This window comes from the organism of the source record quoted next, unplaced genomic scaffold (assembly GCF_019419815.1).
Source record: "Pyrus x bretschneideri cultivar Hongxiangsu unplaced genomic scaffold, Pyrus_bretschneideri_v1 Contig10, whole genome shotgun sequence".
Classification (NCBI taxonomy): domain Eukaryota; kingdom Viridiplantae; phylum Streptophyta; class Magnoliopsida; order Rosales; family Rosaceae; genus Pyrus; species Pyrus x bretschneideri.
The window spans coordinates 5,429,423-5,452,431 of record NW_025999391.1 but is presented as its reverse complement, the minus strand read 5'-3'; the positions used below and the strand labels follow the sequence as shown (position 1 = coordinate 5,452,431).

At 36.5% G+C, this 23,009-nt stretch overlaps 2 protein-coding genes and 1 long non-coding RNA gene across 11 annotated transcripts; 1 reads left to right on the top strand and 2 right to left on the bottom strand.

Annotated features, from left to right (window-relative positions):
* Window positions 1-1,759: 1,759 nt before the first annotated feature.
* LOC103960836 (transcriptional corepressor LEUNIG_HOMOLOG-like) lies at window positions 1,760-7,936 on the top strand. 9 transcript variants are annotated; one of them, XM_048567029.1, is made up of 19 exons: window positions 1,760-1,926; window positions 2,015-2,100; window positions 2,435-2,522; window positions 2,675-2,772; window positions 3,036-3,145; window positions 3,274-3,566; window positions 3,668-3,743; window positions 3,862-3,973; window positions 4,076-4,125; window positions 4,263-4,466; window positions 4,929-5,000; window positions 5,260-5,478; window positions 5,736-5,877; window positions 5,963-6,072; window positions 6,387-6,536; window positions 6,730-6,885; window positions 6,982-7,098; window positions 7,221-7,418; window positions 7,565-7,936. In XM_048567029.1, the coding sequence occupies exons 3-19, from the start codon at window positions 2,491-2,493 to the stop codon at window positions 7,706-7,708; spliced, it is 2,283 nt and encodes a 760-aa protein (XP_048422986.1). In that variant the 5' UTR covers window positions 1,760-1,926; window positions 2,015-2,100; window positions 2,435-2,490; the 3' UTR covers window positions 7,709-7,936. The 9 variants fall into 9 exon arrangements, with proteins under 9 accessions (XP_048422986.1, XP_048422978.1, XP_048423008.1 ...); XM_048567021.1 differs by having other exon boundaries at window positions 4,221-4,466; XM_048567070.1 differs by having other exon boundaries at window positions 1,761-1,926; window positions 2,675-2,768; window positions 3,022-3,145; window positions 4,221-4,466.
* A 1,991-nt stretch (window positions 7,937-9,927) lies between these two features.
* On the bottom strand, window positions 9,928-13,117 carry LOC103960820. The gene is made up of 2 exons (XM_009373314.3): window positions 12,978-13,117; window positions 9,928-12,182 (listed from the first exon to the last, which is right to left on the bottom strand). The coding sequence occupies exon 2, from the start codon at window positions 12,145-12,147 to the stop codon at window positions 9,928-9,930; it is 2,220 nt and encodes a 739-aa protein (XP_009371589.2). The 5' UTR covers window positions 12,148-12,182; window positions 12,978-13,117.
* A 1,817-nt stretch (window positions 13,118-14,934) lies between these two features.
* LOC125469597 lies at window positions 14,935-15,385 on the bottom strand. Its single transcript, XR_007251828.1, has 3 exons — window positions 15,356-15,385; window positions 15,219-15,275; window positions 14,935-15,133 (listed from the first exon to the last, which is right to left on the bottom strand). It is a non-coding gene; the product is annotated as an uncharacterized LOC125469597 (long non-coding RNA).
* Window positions 15,386-23,009: the final 7,624 nt, after the last annotated feature.

Here is a 23,009-nt window from a genome sequence, read left to right as displayed (position 1 = left end):
TTTTTGCCGTTCATCTTCACCCTCTTTCCCTTTTTCGTCCATCCCCCCTCCTTTTACCACCAAAACCACAACTCACTCCCCCATCCCTAAAGGCAGAGTCACAAACAACTAATAATCTGGAATTTTTAGGAAAAAGAAACCTTAATTTCTACAATTAGGAGGCGGAACTTTGAGATCGGATGCCAGAATTTGCCGCATAGTACGTTGGAGGAGAGGTCCAGCACATCAAAGAAAAGGAAGGGAGCGGGCCTTTGACGGAGAGTGACGGGAGTAAGGATGGGCAAGGGTTATGGTGGGCGGGTAACCACAGTTATTTACCCATAACCGTTTATGTTTATACCCGCATAACTGTTTACCCATTGGGTAATTGCATAAACGGTTATACCCATAACCATAACCGTTTATAAACGGTTATCCATACCCATAATCGTGTACCCATTTAACCATAACCATTTACCCGTTTACTCGTTTTTAAACCCGTTTATCCTTTTTTTAACCATTTTTTTACCCGTCTACATGTTTTTTTTACAACTTGAAAACTACAAAAGAAAATTTTTCCGAAACTAAACACTTTCGAACACATTCAATGACAAACTATCATCGACTCGTTTTAACCGCGGGTAATACCTATATAACCGTATAACCTAACAGTAAATGTTTTGATGTATTTAAAGCCATGTAAAAAAAAAAACTCACTGACTGAATTAAAAGCCCAACTAACAGTAAATATTTTTTTTCCAAATTTACCCCTGACAGAACCCAACCAAGGCCGTTCACTGTCTTTGCCTTTTTTTATCACATACGGGGCTTTCGTGTTGCCTCATTTTCCACACTCACCGCTGTCGGTTAGTTTTTTTTTTTTTTTTTAAATTATTTTATTTTTGTTGTTTTTTGTGTGTGTGTGTGTCTGTGTTTTCAAAGTCCCTGAGTAATTGTAGGTTTTGTCAGGTGTAAATTAACATTTACACTATCAAGTTCATATTTTTATTTTTATTTTTATTTTTTTATAATTTCGAACACTTGCGATAATTTTTTTATTATTTTTTACATATATTAAGTTAAATGGGTAAATAGATACCCGTGTAACCGTGGGTAATACCCATAACTGATAGATACTCGTTATAACAATGGATAATACTCATAACCGTCCATTTAAATTTCACGGATAAATGGTTATACTCATAACCGTTTATTTGTCTAAACAGTTACCCATAATCGTAACCGTGAACTTTAAATAGACGGATAACCACAGTTACCAAAATCAATGGGTATTTTACCCATCCCTAGACGGGAGGGGTGCCAACCCAATCATAGTGCATGGTGGAAGGCCATCACGAGGGGAGAATTAAGGGTTTCTGAGGGCGGTTTTGAAGGAAATAAGGGCTTCTCGTTTTGGGTTTTAACGAGTAGAAAGAGGGGACTCATAAACTATGAAAATAACTAAAAACAAAAGCGAGGAAGCCATTGGAGAGGTGGAGGGAGAAGTGGGTGTGGGGTTGCAGGGAGGTGGGGGGATGGAGGGGATCTGGGTGTGGGTGTGGGTTTTTTATTTTTAATAAATAGGATAAATGTTATAATATTTTAAATGGGTGAAAAAAAAAAATTTGCCATGTGGCACAAATATGGCAACCACTTTAACTCCTAACAGATTAATAGATGAAAAATATAACGGATGTACTATATTTAAAATAGTAAATGAAGTATGATAGTGAAATGTTTGAAAGTGAAAGAAAATAATAGACCTCAAACCTGATTGGTATTACGTAATTTGCCCTTATATCTTCGTTCGACGATTCCTTCTGCGCATCTCTTTTCACTGTTATAAATCTAGAAGGTCCCTCTCCCTACTTCAGTTACACTCTAAGAACAAGAGTCCATTATTTTTCTCGGGAAAATTATCCACACTGTTTGAACTCGATTGAGCATGTAAGGTCTCGGATCACTCTAGCTGCGCGAAATTTCAATTTGTTTGGAGGATTTGAAATTTCAGTTTGTTTGTGTTTTTGTTTCTCAGTATTGGTTTATTCAGTTCGGGTTAGTATGCATGAGGTGGAGATCTCCCGGAATGGCGGTGTAGGACCTTGATCGGTTGGCTCACTGGTATGGTTCTTCAGCTGAATTCTGATGGAAATTGACAGAATTCTGTGATTTTTTTTTGTTTTGGAGTTTTTGGTCTGTTTGGTTGGTCCGAAAATCCAGGACGATGGAGGGAGAAGATTTGTGAAGTTGTGAATTATCTAGTTTTTTTTTTTAGTGACTTAAAAAAGTTCAATGTAATTCCTAAAGATGATAAATTGAGATAATGATTGTGAACTACTCATAGTAACGGTTGAATTCCTATTTTTTTACTGAAATTAAATTAAATTTCTTTGTTAATTTAGTTGAATTTACTTTGATGAGGGAGTCTCAAGCTGTCGGTGATGTATAATTGCAGAAAAAAACAGTCACATTACTGGTGATTTTTTTGTTTGCACTTAATAAAGGTAAAACATGGCTCAGAGTAATTGGGAAGCCGATAAAATGTAAGTTTTTGGTTTGATCATTTTTCCTTTCAGTCTGCATGTAATTTCTATATCGGTATTTTTGTTGTTGTTGCTTTGTTTTACTGCCGTGAATTGATCGTCGGATCGATATTTATTGTTCACCCTATTGTTGATTTTGCTGTGTGCTGCAGGCTTGATGTTTATATTCATGACTATTTGTTGAAAAGAAAATTGCTTGCTTCTGCAAATGCGTTTATGACGGAAGGGAAGGTTGCTACAGATCCAGTAGGTAATGTTTCCAACTTTTAATTCATTCTCAACTCGCTTACTGATTATGTTATTTAGAAATTCTGCTTAGGATGCATTTGCACAGCAACATTTTGTAATTGTTGTGTATGCCCAGATTCGTTCACCGGGATGACATGTTTTGATAGTTTTTATTTTTATTATTTTTATTATTTTTTATTTTTTAAAGATTTTGTTGTGAATATTTTACAGTATATATTGAGTAATTCTCTGGAGAGTAAACCTGTTTTAGACTTGAATATGCAGCAATTGATGCACCAGGAGGATTCCTCTTTGAATGGTGGTCTGTCTTTTGGGACATATTCATTGCAAGGACAAATGAGAAGCATTCGGAGGCTGCTGCAAGTTACATTGAGGTTCCTTCATTTTGTTATATTTGGATTTTGTTATTTTAGAAATATGTTTTCAGGAAAAAAGAAATTTGTTGTTTGGGAATTTTTATTTCTTTCTGAACACGTTTTCGTCATGTTTTCATGGTATGAAGGCACAGCAAATTAAGGCAAGGGAGCAACAGCAGATACAAATGCAGCAGCTACAGCTATTGCAGCAGCACAGTGCTCAGTTACAGCGTAGGGATCCTAGTCATCCTGCTGTTGGTGGTGCTATAAATGCTATAAACTCTGAGGGTGGTATGGGGCAACCATCGGCCAGTGTGCTAGCCATGAAAATGTATGAAGATCGTATGAAACACCCTCACTTAATGGATTCAGAGGCATCCCCTTCACTTATTGATGCCAGTAGGATGGCCCTGCTCAAATCAGCTGCAAATCCACAAGGGTAACTTCTCCTTAGTTTTTGCATGTATTTGAGCTTTATTTTCATTCATTTCTTTCCTGGCCAGAATGGGTCGTTCATCTGTTTGGTTCTCGTTGATTCAGCCAGTTGGTACAAGGCAATTCTGGGAACATGCCTGCTGCCTTGCACCAAATCCAAGCACGAATTCCTTTAACCACTGTAACTACTCATTACCTTTACTATTCGTTCTTTTTTTGTTTTGTTCAAATGTATAACTCTTTGCCTCTTCTTTTCTAGCATACTGAGCAATTAGTATGTGGACTTGTGGAGATTGTAGGACATCAAAAGCGAAGTTAGCTTAGGTGCAACTCAGAAAAGTTTGCCTATGGATCCTTCATCAATTTATGGACAAGCAATTTTACAGTCAAAATCTGGACTAAGCAGTGCAGGTGACAACACTTGACCTTATCATTGTTAGATACGGCCCCACAGTTAAATATGATCATTATGCTCAGAGATTTCACGTCTGAATGCTTTCTTTCTTCCTTCAGGATTGAATCAAGGTATTACAGGTCTTCCTTTGAAGGGTTGGCCTCTAACTGTAAGTTATATGTGGCTTTCTCTTCTTGGTTGTTTTTCCTTTCAAGTGTGGATTTAACTCTTTGTTGCAAAACTACTCCATAAACCATAATACAGGGAATCGACCAGTTACGACCAAATTTGGGTGTACAAATGCAGAAGCCAAATCTTCAGACCCAAAATCAGTTCCTTTTGGCACCTCAACAACAGCAAGTTTTGGCACAAGGTAATTCAACAAGTTACGGAGATATGGATCCTCGCAGATTTTCTGGACTGCCTAGGGGTAGCTTGAATGCAAAAGATGGTCAATCTACCAGAAATGATGGATCTATGTCCTCTCCAGTTTTATTGAGTTCACCAAAGGTAACCTTTCTGATGTATCTGTTAGGCACACACTTAGACAGAAAGAGTTAAAAATTTGTTATTACACTGTTGTGCATAAATATGATAAGTCTTTACCTTCCTAACTTTTGCATGTGGCGTTTTTTTTCAACAATGATTAAGAACTTAAGTATTCTAAATTTGGCATGCTATACCTGCTCAAGAATAATGAAACTTCCAGGACTTAAAGTAGGGCATACATGACCCCTTTGTGAATGTTGGGGTCCTATAGTTTAAGGTGCTGTTAAATCTATTGTCGTAAATGCTTCTGCTCTATTTTCTGCAAATTTTGTCCTTTTGACTTTGAATGAGTTTCACTGGTTTGATCAATCATTATTTCATGTGATTTCTGACTTTGTCTGTTGACATTTATTGTTTCCAAAAAATTTGATCCTTTGAAAGGTGCAATTTTCTTTATTTGAGGCTTTTGTTGGTGTTCAACAGATAAAAATGGCTCAGATGCAGCACCCTTCCTCTCAACAACACGAACAATTACCACAACAGCAACTGCAACAGGTTGTGCATAGTTATGCAGACTTAAACTTTGTACTCTTTCTGTATGTCCTTGGTTAGGGATCCAAGTCTGGGCAAGGACAGCATTGTTATCTCTTATTTACTAGTAAGCTTGTTACGAATATTAGCTGTTTAAGAGAACCAAATTTTAGACAACGATGATATGATTTCTGCGACAATCTTATGCCTTGTGAATTAGGGCCTGAAGAACTTAGTTTTGGATAAGCTGATAAACATCTATTGATGTTTTTTTTTTCTGCAGAAAAACAGAAAAAGGAAACAACACTCTTCCTCTGGACCTGCCAACAGCACTGGCACAGGAAACACTGTTGGCCCTTCACCCAGTTCGCCAGCATCAACTCACACGCCTGGTGATGGAATTAACACAGCCAATAGTATGCAGCATGTCAACAGTATGCCAAAAAGCTTGATGACGTATGGTCCAGATGGAACAGGACTTCCGGCATCTTCCAATTTTCTGGTATGCTGAGTTGCTGACATTAAATGTAGATGTGAAAAGTACTTGAGCTGCCAATTTAATTATAAGTTTTCTCAAGGTTACCAAAAAAAATTATGCTGTCAGTAAACATTGCCAAAAGACTTGGTTCTATAGTTGAGGAATCACTATTATGATTGTGTTTTGAGTATCAAATTTCATTGATATTTTATGGGTGCTGAAACGGAGAAGGTAGAAAAGCCAGAGAGACTCTTCTTCTAATAGCGTCGGATTTTGTGCAGGATGACATTGAACGATTTGGAGATGTTGGTTCTTTAGAAGATAATGTGGAATCATTTTTGTCAAATGATGGGGGCAACGGGAGGGATCTGTATGGGACATTAAAGCAGAGTCCTAAACAGCACCAAAAAGATTCTTCTAAAGGTAACTTGAGGGTTACACATTGTATTCAGAGAGTTGCTCAAGTTTCTTCACTGTACCTAAGCTGTGGCTGCATTGTCCAATTCAGGTTTTACATTTGGTGAAGTTGGCTGCATACGGACCAGAACCAGTAAAGTTACTTGCTGTCACTTCTCTTCAGATGGGAAGTTGCTGGCTAGTGCTGGACATGACAAAAAGGTATGTACATGCTATAAGAAGACATTCAAATTATATGTACACACACACACACACACACACACGCATATCGTTCTCACGAAAAGTATTATCTACTGGATTTGACAGTTCTTATTAGTTTCGAGGTCAAGAAGTCTGTTCTACACGAGTGTGTTTGCTTGCACATGTTTTAAATTTTAATGAATGGAGAGGTCATGAGCTAAATAGATACTGCTGGTTCAGTTAATATAACGATTTAAATGCATGTAATGAAGATGCATGATTGAGATTGGAGGCTTGAAGGAATGAGAACAATTAACATTTGTCATATGCACCAGGTTGTTCTCTGGAACATGGATACTCTGCAGACAGAGAGTACTCCCGAAGAACACAAGTTAGTTATCACAGATGTTCGGTTTAGACCAAATTCATCTCAGCTGGCAACAGCTTCAGTTGACAAATCTATACGATTGTGGGATGCAGCCAATGTAATTGTCTTTACTCTCTTTTATGTATGGTCTGAGCTGACAACAAGGGTGTACCTCTAGATGTTAATAATTTAAGATTTTTTCTTATTCTTTAGTAACTTAGTCGTTAGAAACCTTATTTTACAGACTGCATAGTTTGTGTGTGCATTTTCATTGTACTAGCGTTGTTGACTTATTAATCTTATTGTGGCAGCCTAACTATTGTTTACATGCATATACGGGGCACAACTCACCTATCATGTCCCTTGACTTCCACCCTAAGAAGACTGATCTATTTTGTTTCTGTGATCATGACAATGAAATTCGGTACTGGAATATTAACCCATTCTCTTGTATTCGTAGTTCGAAGGTTTGTAATCTTCTGTTCTTTCCTTCCAAGTTAAGGGTTTTTTTATTTGTATGAAAGCTATAGTCACCCTAAAATTGTCTTTATCATTTGGGGCAGGGAGGTACTGCGCAAGTGAGGTTTCAGCCAAGAACTGGACAACTGCTGGCAGCAGCCTCAGATAAAATGGTTTCCATCTTTGATGTCGAAACTGACAGGCAAACGCACTCGTTCCAGGTACCATGTCCGTAAATATGGGATTGACTAACTGAGATCCTGATTAATATTAATCTGTTGCTTTGGGAACAAGTGATTAGGTATTAAGAGTTGTATAATTAAATCACCGTTCTCAATCTCAGGGGCACTCTGACATGGTAAACTACATTTGTTGGCATGCAAATGGAGAATATCTGGCATCTGTCAGTCAGAACTTGGTGAAGATTTGGTCAATATCTTCGGGAGAGTGTATTCAGGAGCTCGGCTCTAACGGCAACCGGTTTCATTCGTGTGTTTTTCACCCAAGTTATTCAACTCTCTTGGTCATTGGAGGAATCTCGGTAATTTCTTAACCTCTTCTAGCAGTAGCTTTATAAACAAATAAAGTATTCATAGTAACTGCATTGACCGTGGTAACCTATGATTAGTATGTTGTTACGTAAAAAGGTAACTAATGCTAATAGTCACTTTCATCCTTGTGAGCTAGTCTTTGGAGCTGTGGAACATGGCTGAGAACAAGAGCATGACAGTGGCGGCACACGAGAATATAATCTCGGCTCTGGCTCAGTCGCCTGACACTGGAATGGTTGCGTCGGCAAGTCATGACAGCTCCGTCAAGTTATGGAAGTGAATTCAAGCTTAAAATCCTCGGAGAGCGCTTTGGGGCGGAAATCTGGAGGGAGGACTGCCTGGCAGATCGAATGTGCAGTGTTTCCAAGTAACAATCTCATATGGTAATTAGATGATCCTAGTTAAACCCCTTGAGAAATAATGTAGAATAAGTTGTTTTTCTTATCTATGGGTTTATCTCTTCTGTCTTAATATAATCTTTTAATTTTAGTTTATATATTATTAAACATTTTTTTTGTATCTATTATTTAAGTTGGTTTGTGGTTGTGGTGCTTCTAAAAAAAGTAGCATATAAGAATTTGGAACACCAGATAAAAAATTGTTTTTTTTTTTAAAAAAAAAATTTAAGAAATTGCTGTCAATTGTAGTAGAAAAACATAGGAAAACATAAGCAGAGTTTATCATGTTTCTAAAATAAGTGTTTTTTTTTTTTTGTTTTTTCAAAGCATAGTGAATGGTGCCCATTCAATAAAATTTTCCAATGATAAGTATAGGAATTATTGTTATAATTAAGCCAACGATTGTATGCGATCCAAACTTGCTATCTCTATGATTGATATTCCTGACACAAAGCATAAACATAAGATATAAAAACTATGGTTTGAATCAATGTCGTGTCATACATTGTTGTACCGTAAAAAGAACTTCAATGGTTGTACAACTCCTCTCCTACACATATGGTCAGTGTACAAGATTGGCTTTTTTTCTTTCTTTAAATGAAAATAGAAAGTATATAAAGCATCTGGTAATTCCGTTCAGTAGGTGGTTAATTAAGTTACCGCAAGAATATGTGTATTCGATGTGACATCCAACAGCAAGCTCTCTCTCTTTCTCTCTCTCTCTCTCTATTATATACATTATGAATGCACTGCACAATTAACGTCTACTCGTATCACCTAGCTTATTACCGTTTGAAACTTGAAATCTACTACAGAAAACAGTGCACAAAATATCAGTCAGAATCAACAATGATTGGTTTTAAGATATTGAGTTATGTCCTCCGTCATTAGTATCGTAACTTCGAGCATATGATCTCATGCATAAAAGAAACGTAACAGTACATAGATTAGGCACAAAAGAAGCTAACAATACATAGATTACATATTTGTCCAGCAATATATGTGAGTCACAACTCACGTAGAGAGAAACACAAAAGCAACCTGCACATGCATTTGGTGGTATTGCTTTATTACATGGTTACTTCTTGAGAGGACGCACGACTCCAACTACCGGTGTCTGTTGTGAATGTTATGGTACGTTATACACTGAGAAACTAGAGAGAGAGAGAGAGAGAGAGAGAGATCAAAGAACAAGAGAGAGAAGGGAAATCTTTCTGTGTATTTTCATTAACCAACTCAATGTAACAGTACAACAATCTAACGCCGCTGTGAAATGTTCGGAGCCTTTGGGCGAGCTGTCTGCTGCTTTTATAAAATTAACTTTTTCCTTTCATTTTTGGGCGGAGGTTAACGCAGAGCTAGTTACAGTCCGATAATTCTTTTGGAGGTTTTCAGGCAGTTACGATAAAACTGGAATTATTTCTGAACTTTGCATTTCTATTTTCCTGTATACGTAGAGAAACAAAGCCGTGATTCTCAGCAGCAACGCCTGCTGATGTACATTATACGTTCTGTGGCTAACTATTCCCCCCGGAGTCGTCAACATTGTGATCAAATGGGTGTTAATGTGGATTAAGAAAATGGGAAGTGGGCGCTGCTTTCTCCTTCTTCACTTGGTTTTATAAAGCGTTGTAGGGATGTTTGTGACATTCACCGACTTATTTAGCTTTATTTTCGGTAGTAGCAGTCACTGACTAATCCCAAATGACATGGTTTTTACATTCTTCGAAAATGTTCTCTAAAAAGCGCGACTAGACTACACGGCCACTAATTCTACCTCAAGGCAATGCTAGCAATTCGTTAATCAACTGGTTTTTTAAGACGGTGGAGACTTTTCTAAGCATGGTGATAAGTTTGCAAATGAAAAACCAGATGATTCAAGAATGTTTCGAGTTTGTTCACATCACTGGCCGTATAGTGCAATTAATTGCTAGCACGCGCTTGTTTTGGCATGGAGCACAAGCTTTGGACATGCTCATTCTTGTTCTAAGTTTCATGAGTTTTTGCAGTCTTTTTAACAAGCGTTAATGTCTACAAGATTTGAGGCTTTTCAATAACATCCAAGTATTTTCATTCAAGTATTCAGGTTCAGTACCTCCGTTCACTTTCCCACGATGAGTTTTGCTCTCGCATGGCCCTCATTTATTTGGAACTGCTCTCCTATGCCAAAATGAGCCATCAATAACCAAACAAAAGTCACTAGCTCTCCACCTTTGCTCAGCAGTTGCGCATGGTCATTCGCTCGGCAATGAGTTGCGGTATAAGACAGAATTTCCACCCACACTTCACTCATCAGCTCCCATTTCCTGTCCTCCAATTTTCTCAACTCTTTGGCCAGAATACAAGCATCGAACAACACTGATTTACTTCTATCTCCTTTGACAGCAACTGGCTCAACATCTGTATTTACCTCCAGGAGTTTTTCGCAAGCTTCTTTCACTTGTCCAGATTCTAGATCCCTTCTGCTGAAGAATTTCTTGGCTTCTGCGCACGTGTCCCGGAATCTTATTTGTCCAATTCCTGTTATAGAAGACATCATAGAAGGCTGCATAACTAAGAGGTACAACATATAATCAGATATGGTCCTACTGTGTTCTTTACTTTTTTTAGTTTCATCACTAACTTCAGGCGCAGCTTCACCTTCAGTTTTGCTTTTGTCATCGTTGAAACACAACTCCGTAGCAATGTGCCACAATAAAATGCTCTTGTCATATTCCACATCAACAACGTAAGATAGTAACTTAGTGATCACATTACTATCCCAATCGCTACCCTCGAGAACCCAATCACCTCTGGCCGCACCTATTTTCCTTGCAGTTTCAGGATCATCAGCGAGCATGGATTTACTTATCAACTGCTCAAAAATAAAAACCCATAACTCTTCAGCGAGCGGCTTTTTGGTCCTATATGTCAACTTATCATGAAGATCCTTGAGGCCAAATAAGGTGATGACTTTAATGTAGCCAATGCCAAAGCAGTCATACCATTTCGGGGACTTTTTCCGCTTCTCCTTGAGGGAATAATGTATCAAGTTGAATGTAGAGACAGATTCGTACCACCTCCGAAATAGGATTCGCCTAATCCACTCCAAACATTTCGTTGCTTTTGTTTTAGGAACTTGGCCGCCCTCATTTCTTGTTTTTGCCGTAGGCCACCCCCACGATCTCTTGAAATCGAGATACTTTCCAAAAATAGTTTTGGCTAGACCAGAATTTTGCCAAAACTTATTCAGAGCAGCAATAGTCCAATCTGAGAATGTAAGCATAACAGTAGCTATTGAATCCAAGCTTATGGCACCAAACAGCAAGGTATAGGTAATTCTAACATCAAACGAGTGCAAACCCTCTTTCTCTAATCTATAAAAGAAAACAAGGGCTACAACAATCGCGCTGAAGGAAACCACCCGGAGAATGTATGCTGGCTTAGTATGCACCACAGCAGCCTTGGTGAAGAGAGCTTCATACATAAAGTTGAGCTCGACTGCAATTAATTTAAATGCTTCTTTCGGTGTTCTTTCATGGAAGACTGCACGACTCTCATGGCGTTCATGGAAGCTGAAAATGAGATCCACAATTAGACCCTTGAAGATTTGATAGAAATAATGAGCATGTCTCACCACTGCAATATCACTGTCCAGCTCATCTTTGCCTATCACGTAAGTCACCGTCCTAGATTCCTTGCTGCGTTCTGCTGTGAGTTCTATATGAGTTGGAAGTTGGGAATTTTTTATCGAGGAGTACTCTTCCATAAGCTTTGCGTAATTCGGTCCTGGATCAGGTTTTTTCATCATGGCTTCCTTGAAATTATCCAAGCTTGCACTATACAAGGAGCGTGTGCGCTCAGCATACTTGATGATTCCAGCAAGAAAAAGGAGGCCGGTTGGGAGCCATAGTTTGTTTTTGGGGAAGGATCGAATGTAGACATACACAGCAGCTGCAACCTGGAATATGAGGCCAAGAAAGTGCCTGAGCCACAGAGTGTTATCTTCAAGCGCAAACGCAGTAATGGTGTCTGGACCGCCAAGGTGCAACAAAAGAAAGGGAGCCCAAAATGCCAAAAGATCACCAGGATAGTCGTCACCTGCATGGTCGCCTTGGCTGTTTGAGATTAATCCAATTGCAAAGTTAGCAGCCCAGTCAGCGAGCAAGTAAGATGACCAAACGATGAACATTATCCCCATGTTTGGCGTCCGCTTTCGCGCGGGTGCAAAAAGAATTAGAAGGGTCTGCAATGTGAGGCTTAAGAGGATAAAGCCCCTGAGGTTCCACTTGTCCCATAGCTTCTTGATGCTGTTAGGAATGGGGTCAACCGTACCGGCCATTTGGCTCCCTTTCCCTTTCCTTTTCTTTCAAACCACTGGAGAAGAGCAATTTCATAGTTAGATTCTACAAACCTCTGTTACTAAAACATGATAGACAAAATGTCGGACTCTATACCCCTATTTAGTGCAAAGATTTTAACAATATGTGTAGAGTAATTTTCATTTTTAACTCCAAAGACCTTCAACCTGCGCACCTTTCATGTATTGTCATCGGATTAAACACTAGGGAAATGATTTCATCAGCACTCGTGTTTAAAATTGCCAATTGATTCTCCTTCGCTTTATTCGATTCAAAGGCCAAAAATAAACAAGGATGTGTGGTGCGGGAAAAATGGTATGTTGAAACCATTTCCTTGAACACTTGTCGGTAGGTGATTAAATGTTCAATTGAGAAAGCACATACATAACAAAATCCTGTTATCCCTAAGGGGTGATTAGTAAGCAGTTGAATCAAAACTGCAAAAATGCTCAAGCTTTGTGAATTTGAGGAACCAGGAACCAGGCGGGGTTGAATAACTATATAACTATTTGAGGACCTCCTCTCTCCTTTTCTTGATGAAGAAATGACATCCTTGGTATTCTTTCTTGGATCCCAATTTTTCTGTTTTCGAAACTAATCAGTGGGAAGTCATTTGCATTTATTATTTTTAAAACTATAAATTATTTTCAAATGAATACCAAACAACCTCAAAGTTATTCACTAAATTGGCCTTCTTTTCGTCACATAATATATAGAGGGAAGCGTGGCTTTTCAAAAAATAAGATTTTATGAAGCAGACAATGAAGAGAAAGCAGGAAATGAAGATGAAAGAAGAAGGTTAGTGGAAAACCTGATGTGTTTCGAGCTGTGCGGGAGGTTGCCTGAAGCTTACTGAATTTCCTGTCTCAAGTCTGAACCTTGTCATCAACCATACTGGGAGTCAAGTCAACTGTGAAGTCTCATAAAGATGGATGGAAACTGAATTATTAGCTGGGGAAGAAAAAAAGGCTTTTTTCAATTCATACCATCACACATACTTATATGATTGTGCCATAAGATAAATTAAAAATATTCTATGTTATTTGAGTTAGAGATACTTTTTAACAAGGGAGTTTTAACGAAAAACCCGCGGTACTTTTCACTTTAACGAAAAACCACATTTTTAAACTAAAAAATCAAACCTGGTACTATTCATTTTACCCTTTATTTTGTCCTTATCATTAAAACTTAAAGTTTTCAAACTCTTTTCATTAGTTTTCCTTTTTAACAATGCTTCTACCTCTTTCAATAAATGAAGATAAAAAATATGTATATGATTGTGTCATAGATATTATGAATGCAAAAAAAGAAGGATTATTAAAACTAATGAGCGTGCGTTTGACAACCATTGGAACTTAATCAAATAAACACATATAATGCGCTACTAGGACCATAAAAATGTGTATTCAAAAGAAAGCTTATTTGGTGCGATGGTTACAAAATGTTGACAATCCGCATTTTCGTAGAATTATGCGGATTGTCATAGTTTTTATTATAACTTGGATTGCCATGGTAAAGAGATCCCTTGTACGGGCTCTAAAACCTGTTGAATCCAGCAGATCCCCACAAAAGGAATGCGTCCTAGCTGCATGAAAACTGCTTCTCCGGAGATGGTCTAGGAATCTCTGATAGCACCAAAAGTTATCATGCCCCGATCATGACATACGTCTAGGATCAACACATGACGATGGACTGTAGGGGTGAAGGAAATACAACTCCTCTCCTACACATATGGTCAGTGTACAATATTGGTTTATTTTTTTTCTTTAAATGAAAATAGAAAGTATTTTTAAAATGAAAATAGTAAGTATATAAAGCATCTGGTAATTCCGTGGGTGGTTAATTAAGTTACCGCAAGAATACGTGTATTCGATGTGACATCCAACAGAAAACTCTCTCTCGCTCTCTCTCTCTACAACCCTAGTGTTTTGCTTCTATCCTCGAGATCCCTACACTGCCTCCAATGGACGAATCAGATCATCAAATGATTCAAATTTCAAACCGCAACGTACAATTGGAGGAGGAAATCTCGGAGTCCTGATCTAAAAACAAGACCTAAATTGAAAATAAACTGATTTCAATTTTTACATTCTTTCTCCTTCCTCCACCACTTTTCTCTCTACTAGCCTCTCTGCACGCACTAACGTGCGTGCGAGAGGCACTTTTGCATCACGGGCGCTACGCGCCCAAAGATGTGTTGTTTTAGATATTTTTATATTTCTTAAGTGATTATTTTATAAATTGTGTTTGTGTCCATCACAACAATTTCTTATTATTTTCAATTTTTTATTATGTTCAATCATCTAACTTAGTCTTTTTGCACCTGCCCATTGTACCCAAAAATGAAATTTATGAATGGGATAGTTGATACAGTTAGAGGAGTGAGTACATAATTATGGGTGTGCCATTTTGGGTTGGGACTGAGATGTTCAACATTAAAGCATGGGCCAGGCTACGTAGTTCCAATTGCTTGAGTTGAAGAAAGGTTGATGAGATAATGGTGTTACCGTACAATCATCCCATCATTCCAAAGTGATAATGGTGTTATCGCATGCCATATTGTCATATTGCCACATTTGTTGAATAATTTAGGAGCATATATTCCATCCAATTTGCACATATGTGAGTAATCTCTCATACATTTTTTACTATTTTTTCTTTAAAACAACAACGAAGATAAAATGGGAAAACATATACTATTTATAAATAAGAAAATATGAAAATATGACATGTAATTGGATTTCTAAATACATATTGACAACACTTAATGTCCTTAAATCAAAATGTTTCAGATTCATAAGTTTTCAATCAAAGTTATAGGCTAGCTAGGGATGAACTCCTAATATATGAAGCAAAGCAAAATATGGACAACATGTACATATGTAAACATAGCGCCTACGTGTGAAATCAAAGCCATGCTTGCCACCCACTTGCTTGCACTTGATGCTTTAGATTTTCATGGTTAATCTGCAAGCAATGATGATAAAATAAGAAGTCTAACTATAATGCACAATCCCAACTATAAAGATTGTAAGCAACTTAACCTAAATACCTTTAAGTTTGACAATTTTCTCATGGCAATACTTTTACTCCAGTTACTTGTAGAATACTGAAAGATAAATATATTTGTCAAGTTTGAGGTAACAAATTGTAACCATATTAAAAAAATTAAATAATAAGAAATATTACCTTAATCTTGTACTTCAACCTTTGTACTTTTGAGACGGGTGTAATGCTTGTAAAACTGACAAAAAATGCAATTTTATTTATATTTGAAAATTGAATGCAATTTGAATTTATAGTATACTTTTGTATGAAAATAAGAGAAGACTTACCGTATTTAGAAAAGTTGTTTGGCCACTGTTAATCTTTTTTCTGCACCCATAAATTGTTTTATTTTATTTTATAATTTGAGATAATTAATTTGTAGAATGATATAGAGAATGCCATTAAAAATAAATAGGTAAGAAATGGTGTTGTACCTTATTTGTTGGACTTTATTCCAAATACGTATGATCTGAGGAGTTGTTGAAGGTTTTAATTCTTCCACAGCCTTTTTCATGCGCCACCTATACATTGAAGGTATATATAATGTTAGATTTCTTGTAACAAATTTGTATATAATTTAGGATACATACTGCTCATGCTTCTTCTTTTTCCACTCTTTGAGAATCAGTTGGCTTAGATCAGTAGTTTTTACTCCGACAGATATCTCCCAACCAGGTGTAAAAATAGAGACACGTCTGTTTGAGATCTTATCAATCGGTTCCTTCTTCAATTTTTGTGGGTATTCTTGTAAATATCCTAAGAATGAAAACAAATAATTTTTAAAATTACCATAGCACACGTATAGCACATTAAGATAATAAAAAATGAAACTCATAATCTGACCGAAATTTTAAAAAACACACAATGAAGATTTCAAAGGAAGAAGTTAAAAGAACCCATATGAAGCTAAACCTGGATATTCATACAATTACATATTATGCTTACATGAAAATGTGTAAAATGAGTATAACCATGCAGGAAAAAAAGTGAAAAAAAAAAGCTTACACCTAGATTAATTTCCTTTTTACGCCTGGGGAGAGGGAGTGGGAGAAGAATGGCAAAGCAAAAAAGCGAAAAAATTGAAATTAAGAAGAATGATGACTCGGGCGTTGCTTAATACCTGTTTTATCCTACGTTGGAGTGTGAGAGTCTGTAAAACCAAGCAACAACTGTTGATAGCAGTTGTATAACTGAGGGGAAAATTAACATTTGAATTTGGATATGGGAAAATAAGTAGGAACGGAAAAAATGGGATTATACGAACGGGGAAGTTAGTGCTTGTATAACAGATGTTTTTGAACTCTAATATTGTTCAATGTAAATTTTTGCTTGAAAAACAGACAAAAATGAAGAACAATTGAGCCCAACTCTACAAATTCAATATAGCAAATGATAAGATCAAATCCATTACCTGTTCTCTTCACATGAACTACTCCCATTAGTCACAGCACCATCAATGGACTGCACGTTTTGCTGCGGCTCTGGCGCTTTCTTTCTACCAAACTTGGCATCCTAAAAATACAAATAAATTTATTAGTAGAGAAAACAGAAGCAAGCAAAACAAACAAAAGAAAGCAGTACTCTGTAACGCAAAGCAAAACCTATAATTTAAAAGAAAAAACCCAAAACCACTGCTCCCTTTTTGTATTGAAAATTCATTTGCTCTTTTCTTGAAAGCTTTTAGTCGAGTTTATGAGGCCACGTTGTTGAAATTTTGTACCCACTTTTTGCTGGCGGTTTATTTCCTCTCTATAACCGTTCCGCTTTGTTTGCAAAGGCAGAGACGTAGAGGAAATACTGATGTGGGAGTGGGAAGTTATAGGGGAAAAAGCAATGCTATGCGTGCGAAGGAAACGTGGAGGTTTGAATCACACGTTCAATTTTTTTACTTTTTTTTTTCCTCTTTTATTTATTTTATTTTACTTTTAAGTTTGACGAAAATATCCATCATGAAATATTCATAAATTCTAGGTAGCTTTGTATCTGAGGTAGTTTTTTTTTTTGTTTGAGGGGCTTTTTAGTTCAATTATTTTTGGTGAAGCCTTGAGACACCAAACTTGACTTCTAGCTTTCTAATATTAGTTGAAACATCCTAATCCGTCTAAATTAGTCGGACCATATGCAGATATTAGTATAATTTATTAGATTTTTTTTAATATAGATATTAATATTTTCTCCTAAAATGGAGGAGAAGTTATTCCGTTCTTGTTTTGTTTTTTTTTTTTTCCCAACATAACAAATTTTAATTTTTCTGTTTAATATCTCTCAGCAGTTATTCACCATGTGGCCTTTTTTCACTTTATTTTTTAATATTTCTCTCCTAAAATGGTGTTCTTCACTTTATTTTTTAATTGATTTGTTTTTATTAAAGTGTTGATTTTTGTTTTTTTGTTCGGTTATGGTTTTTTTTACCAATTTGTCCTAGCTTTTTGAACTGTTAAAGGTTTGATTGTGTAGATAACAAAAGGACTTTCTTGGCATTTTGAAATGCTTCACCAATTTGGCATTCTCCCTTTATATTGAGCAACCCGCAATCAAATATGGTTTTTATGATGATTATCAAAGACTTTCGTGATAAATGAAACCTTACTTTAGCCTTTGTAAGTTTGGATAATTAGCTTCCTTAACTCTAAACCTCACAATTTACTTTTAACTTTTTAATGCTCAATTACTTGGATTTCTAGCCTTAGTTTAGGTTTTTAGTTCAAGTTGTCAAGAGAGGTCGCAAGCTCATATTATTCAAGTAACGAAGAACTTCAATCGCAGCAAGTTTTTTTTCTTTTGAGATTTAATTAGCCAACCGTCAATCCTTGGGTAACAAATGAGAGAGCGGCGGCTCAGATTTTGAAAAATGTTAACTAATAGTTATTAGATAATATAAATGCAACCGGTACCTTACAATGTCACAAATTGAAAGTTGGTTCAGAGGATTTCCTAAGGAAGATCTTGAGTTTCAGTCTCCCAGTCAATTTTGTTATAATTATTTAATTTCTATTTAAACAAAATTAATAAAATAAATAATATGAATATCGGTTCGGGCTGAACCGAAAGTTTGACTTTCATAATTCAATCTGAATCTGAGGCGAACGGTTTGGGATAAAAACCGGAAAAAAAAATTCAAGATAAATTAGGTCGATTTCGATTCAAATTGGGTCATGCCAATTATCTTATACTAACCTCTCTGAACGCGCTCACGCACATGCGAGAGGCATTTTTGCATCACGGGCGCTACGCACCCCAAAGATATGTTGTTTTAGATATTCTTATATCCTAATCAACGTTAAAGAGCATATCTTTCACCATACAACTACATTGACGGGTGTTACACATTTCTAAAGATCTTTTTATATTATGTCTAGTCCACATCTGTAATTTGGTATATGAAACTATTCAGCATTATACAAAAAGTTGAAAATTCTATCACCCATTTACATAAAAATTAAAACTCTATAAAAGATGCTAATTACACCATGTAGCAACTGTAAATTGACTACTCCCTTTGATGACATGCTTCAACGTGAACCAAGGTTCTAGGTAGTTGCATCTTTTATATGCATGCCTCTTTTTCTCCATAGGCGAGTGAAGAAAAGCTTTCATCATCATATCTGTAATAGAAAAGAAATATGACATTCAAATGGTGTAGTAAAGGAATGTATACAGTACAAAATGCAGAAAAAATATACCAAAATACAGTTTCATATAACAAATGACGAATGTGGGGTCGATATAATATAAAAAGATCTTTGAAAAATGTGTAATACCCATAAAAAGAGGCTAAAAAGCTACAACATGACATGTAATTTTGGCATAACGTAAAAGATCGTTTGGAAAAAATATCAATTGACAGCAACGAAGAAAGCTAATGTATTTCTCGTTTATTCTTTATTTGTCCGTCTTCTCTCTCTCTTACCTTTACGTTGGCTTCTTCAACCGTGTCATCCAATCTCAGTTCTCTGTTGACAAATTTCACTGGGGCATAATAGTTAGACAAATTAAACAATGACAGCGATTTTACAAAAACAAATTCAGAAAACTGGAGGCAAAGGGATGAAACAAACTTACTCAGAAGAAATGAAAACTAATTTTCCTCTTCTTTCTGTCTTGTTTTACGTTCTAATAAGCAATAGATGCAGCAGGGCAAAATTAAACACAATAAAGTTCACTGAGGCATAATATATCATTGCTAGAAAAGGAACCATTCGCTTTTAGGTTTACAGTTTTTCCGTTAGTGTAACAGAAGCACTGAATTGGGAAGATCTAGAAACAAAATGCACACCCCAAATGTTAAAATCCGTAAATAACTTACATTTACTTCGTCAATGATGACCAAACAAAAACCCTGAACTTTGAATTGCAATAGAACTTAAAATGACTTTGAATTGCAATCGAACTCCATTAAAGATTCAACTAATTTAGCATCTTTAACTTTCCAAGTAATTGACTAAGCTCAGGTTGATGCAAAGATGAAAATATGTTGTAAATACACTCGCCCAAGATAATTAATTGTAAATGACACTATCCTAAGTTCCAAATTATATTCAAAATGTCAGTTGATTTAATGTTACTTTGTTTGACATATAGGCACTCACACACAAAAGAATTAGGGTATATTGTTTACAATTTAGAAGATTGTTATTGACATATTGTGTGCTCTAACTATTGGTGTTTGTACTTTTCGTGGTGGGAAACATGAATTTTATAGCTTGTGGTAAAATACAATATTACAAAAGGCCAGAGGAGATATTTGAATGAAAAGTTTCTTAAAATCATCAAAGAAGAACAACACAAATGTTAAAATGAAAATATAACTTTGTACATCACACGTAGGGCCCGTGATTACAACCAATTTACACAAATCTTACAAAATTAATCATGTTTTAATTGAAAATTCTAAAACTGATCTCACTACGTAAACATAATTCAACTTTGTGAACTCAAATCCAGAATGATGTGAACAAATTCTCGCTTTAATGTAGCAAGACCAAAGAACTACCATGATCGAGCTTCATACCAAATTCCAAGAGAAATTAGTTTCACGATTAAATTAGATTTTCAAACGCATAAATGAGTAATACTCACTCAAATTCAAAACATAACGTTCAACTCAAAACCAATATCTTCCCCTCCTCCCTATCTTTCTAGCAATCAAATTGAATAAATTCCTACATAACGGCTCCAACATTACTAATTAAAACAAAAACCTATTTGTAATACCGTATTAGCATACGTAGCTGAATCCTAAATAATTTTTTTCATAAAACTGGGTAATGCACCAAATTCGTAGCAGTTGATGATCAACCAAACAGGGGAAAGCAAACAACCCATCACCAAATTTCCGAAATCCAAATTACATAAATCATACAGTATATTGCTATACACTAACAAAAAGTTCCAGTCTTTAACGTTCAGCAAAATGAATGCATAGCTGAAAGGTTAACAACAAATTCATAACGTTGTTTCATACCTTATTGACATTGAGATCAGTAGGCCAGTAATGGAGGAACTTGTAGAAGTAGTCGAACGTTTCCAAAGATGACCCAAATGAAATAAGGCCCCTATTTGTGATTCTCAATTTCCTTCAGTTTCCAAAAAAAACTTTGACTGAAATTGAACTCGGATGTCAACTGGGATAACATTATAGTTAAGCGAATGATGATTAAGTCAAACAATTTACTACCTGGGTAGGGTCGGCGGGCTAAGTACAAATTTGGTACTTCTTGTTGACCATTGGAAATTATGAGAACTTTCTCGGCGTCTCCGTCGTAGTTTGTGCTTCCGAATTGCAACAATGGTGTCATGTCGTATGGCCAGCGGCAGCACCGAGTAGCCCTCGTAGTCTATGTGCTCTCTGGTCAAGTTCACTCTCCTTGAATCCACCGTCCGGTAAAAAACTCAAACACATGCACAAAATCGAAAACTGAAAAAAAAAAAAAAACAAAACAAAACAAAACCCCAATGAGAGAGATAAAGAGGACCCACCTGAAGAGCGAGCGAAGAGCTAGGCCTCGTCGAGTTGGGAGGAGTGGCCGTAGACGGCTTTGAGGGTGTCGTGAATTGGTTGGGATCGGAAGGTCTTCGTGTGTTTACCATTTGTGCCATCAACTTGATTAAACACAAACTGAAAGCCCCCCGTGACGGTGACGCAAGCAAACAAAAGCTTTAAGTTATCTAATTAGACAATATTTAGGACACTCTTTGATGAAGACGATGATGATTGGATTATATAGGACACTGAAGTGAATAAAATCTTGGGTACCTGGAGGACATGGTAATGAAGACGACGACGGAGGCGGAAGTGAGAGAAGATTCAGAGGACTGAATGCTTAGAAGGCCAGAGACTATTGGTGGTGAGGGCAGCAGAGAAGGATGCGTTCTGGTACACTGAGCGACTGTCTGAATTTATCACTGGGTTGTGGGGATGGAGTGACCCGTTGCTCACTTTAAACGTGAGGTATATGGCAGTTCCATCTCTGCAGTTTGCAACCGCTGCAAGTGCTGTGGAGAATTTCGTCTCTGCAGTTTGCAACTGCAAGTCTACAACTGCTGTGGAGAGTTCCGTCTCTGCAGTTTGCAGCCGCTGCAACTGCTGTTGAGAGTTCGTGGCTTCATGCCCATCTGAAGTATTTTTTTTCTTTTTTTTTATTTATTTATTTACTTCTTGTTTTTGTATAGCAGAAAGATAGAATGTAACGAAGTAGTTATAGGATGATTAATTTAAGGGATGATAATGAATTTAAAGTTTGTGTGTTTTCATCTAGTGGTTCATAATTGTTATTGTTGTGATGGGTGCACATACAGTTTGCAATGAATAATTTTGTTTTTCAACTTGTAAATGATTTATAAATAGTAACATATTTACGAATTTGACCCTATTATTGTGAGCAGTTATCCGTGTGCTTTATGTATGAAATCAGGGCATTCTTGGCATTTCTGAAAGCTTTACCAAACTGACCTTCTTCCTTTATATATATAGATAAATTCAATCAACAACACTCTCCCCCACTTGATCTCTCCCGTCTCTCCCTCTGACACACACATCACTTCATCATTTTTTATTCACTCTCACTCTTCCCACTGACTTTCACTCAACTCTCCCCTTTCTTTTTATATTTTCTTCCATCCCACTTCGTTTCTCTCTATTTTACATCTCTCTTTCCCTCAAACTCTCTCCTTTCCTCTGCATGCAGAGAGCTCTCGAACAAGGAGCTGTTGCTCCATTTGGTTAGCAAGCATCCAGGATCATCCGTTAAAATTAGGGGTTTGGTGTGTGGAGATTGTTAGATGGTTTGTCTTGTCAAAGCTCGGATTATCGAGGTGAGTGGTTTATGTAATGTGTTGCAAATTATACTTATTTTCAAATATCTCTATTTCAAGTCAAGCATGTTGAATTTGTGGAAATGCTTTCGGAATTATTAATATAGCGATATGTGGATATTTGGGATTGTTCATGGAGCATAAGAACTTTAGTGTTGCATTAATCCGAAGAATAAATGTAAACTGCACATGGAGACATTAGGGCATAATGGCCAATAGGAGTCACGTGGTGAGTTACTATTTATGAAGAATATAATGAATACGTAAAGGGATGATGTGATATGGCACTACGTGCACGATGATTTTGATATTATTATTGTATTTTCTATAGTGAATAAAATGACATTGCTTGATTGACATATTACATATTCTACTCACTGAGTGATGATGGTTGCTGCTCACCCCTTATCCTTTTATTTTACAAATGAGTTATTTGACAAGACATGTGCTAGACGAGTTAAGTGGGATTTAAGAGTTTTTT

Excerpts from the sequence above, each read along its gene's own strand:
- LOC103960836 (XM_048567021.1), top strand. The coding sequence starts at position 2,491 with ATGGCTCAGAGTAATTGGGAAGCCGATAAAAT. Across the intron at positions 5,001-5,259 it reads CACAACAGCAACTGCAACAG|AAAAACAGAAAAAGGAAACA; the intron begins GTTGTGCATAGT and ends TTTTTTCTGCAG. Across the intron at positions 5,479-5,735 it reads CGGCATCTTCCAATTTTCTG|GATGACATTGAACGATTTGG; the intron begins GTATGCTGAGTT and ends GATTTTGTGCAG.
- LOC103960820 (XM_009373314.3), bottom strand. The coding sequence starts at position 12,147 with ATGGCCGGTACGGTTGACCCCATTCCTAACAGCATCAAGAAGCTATGG.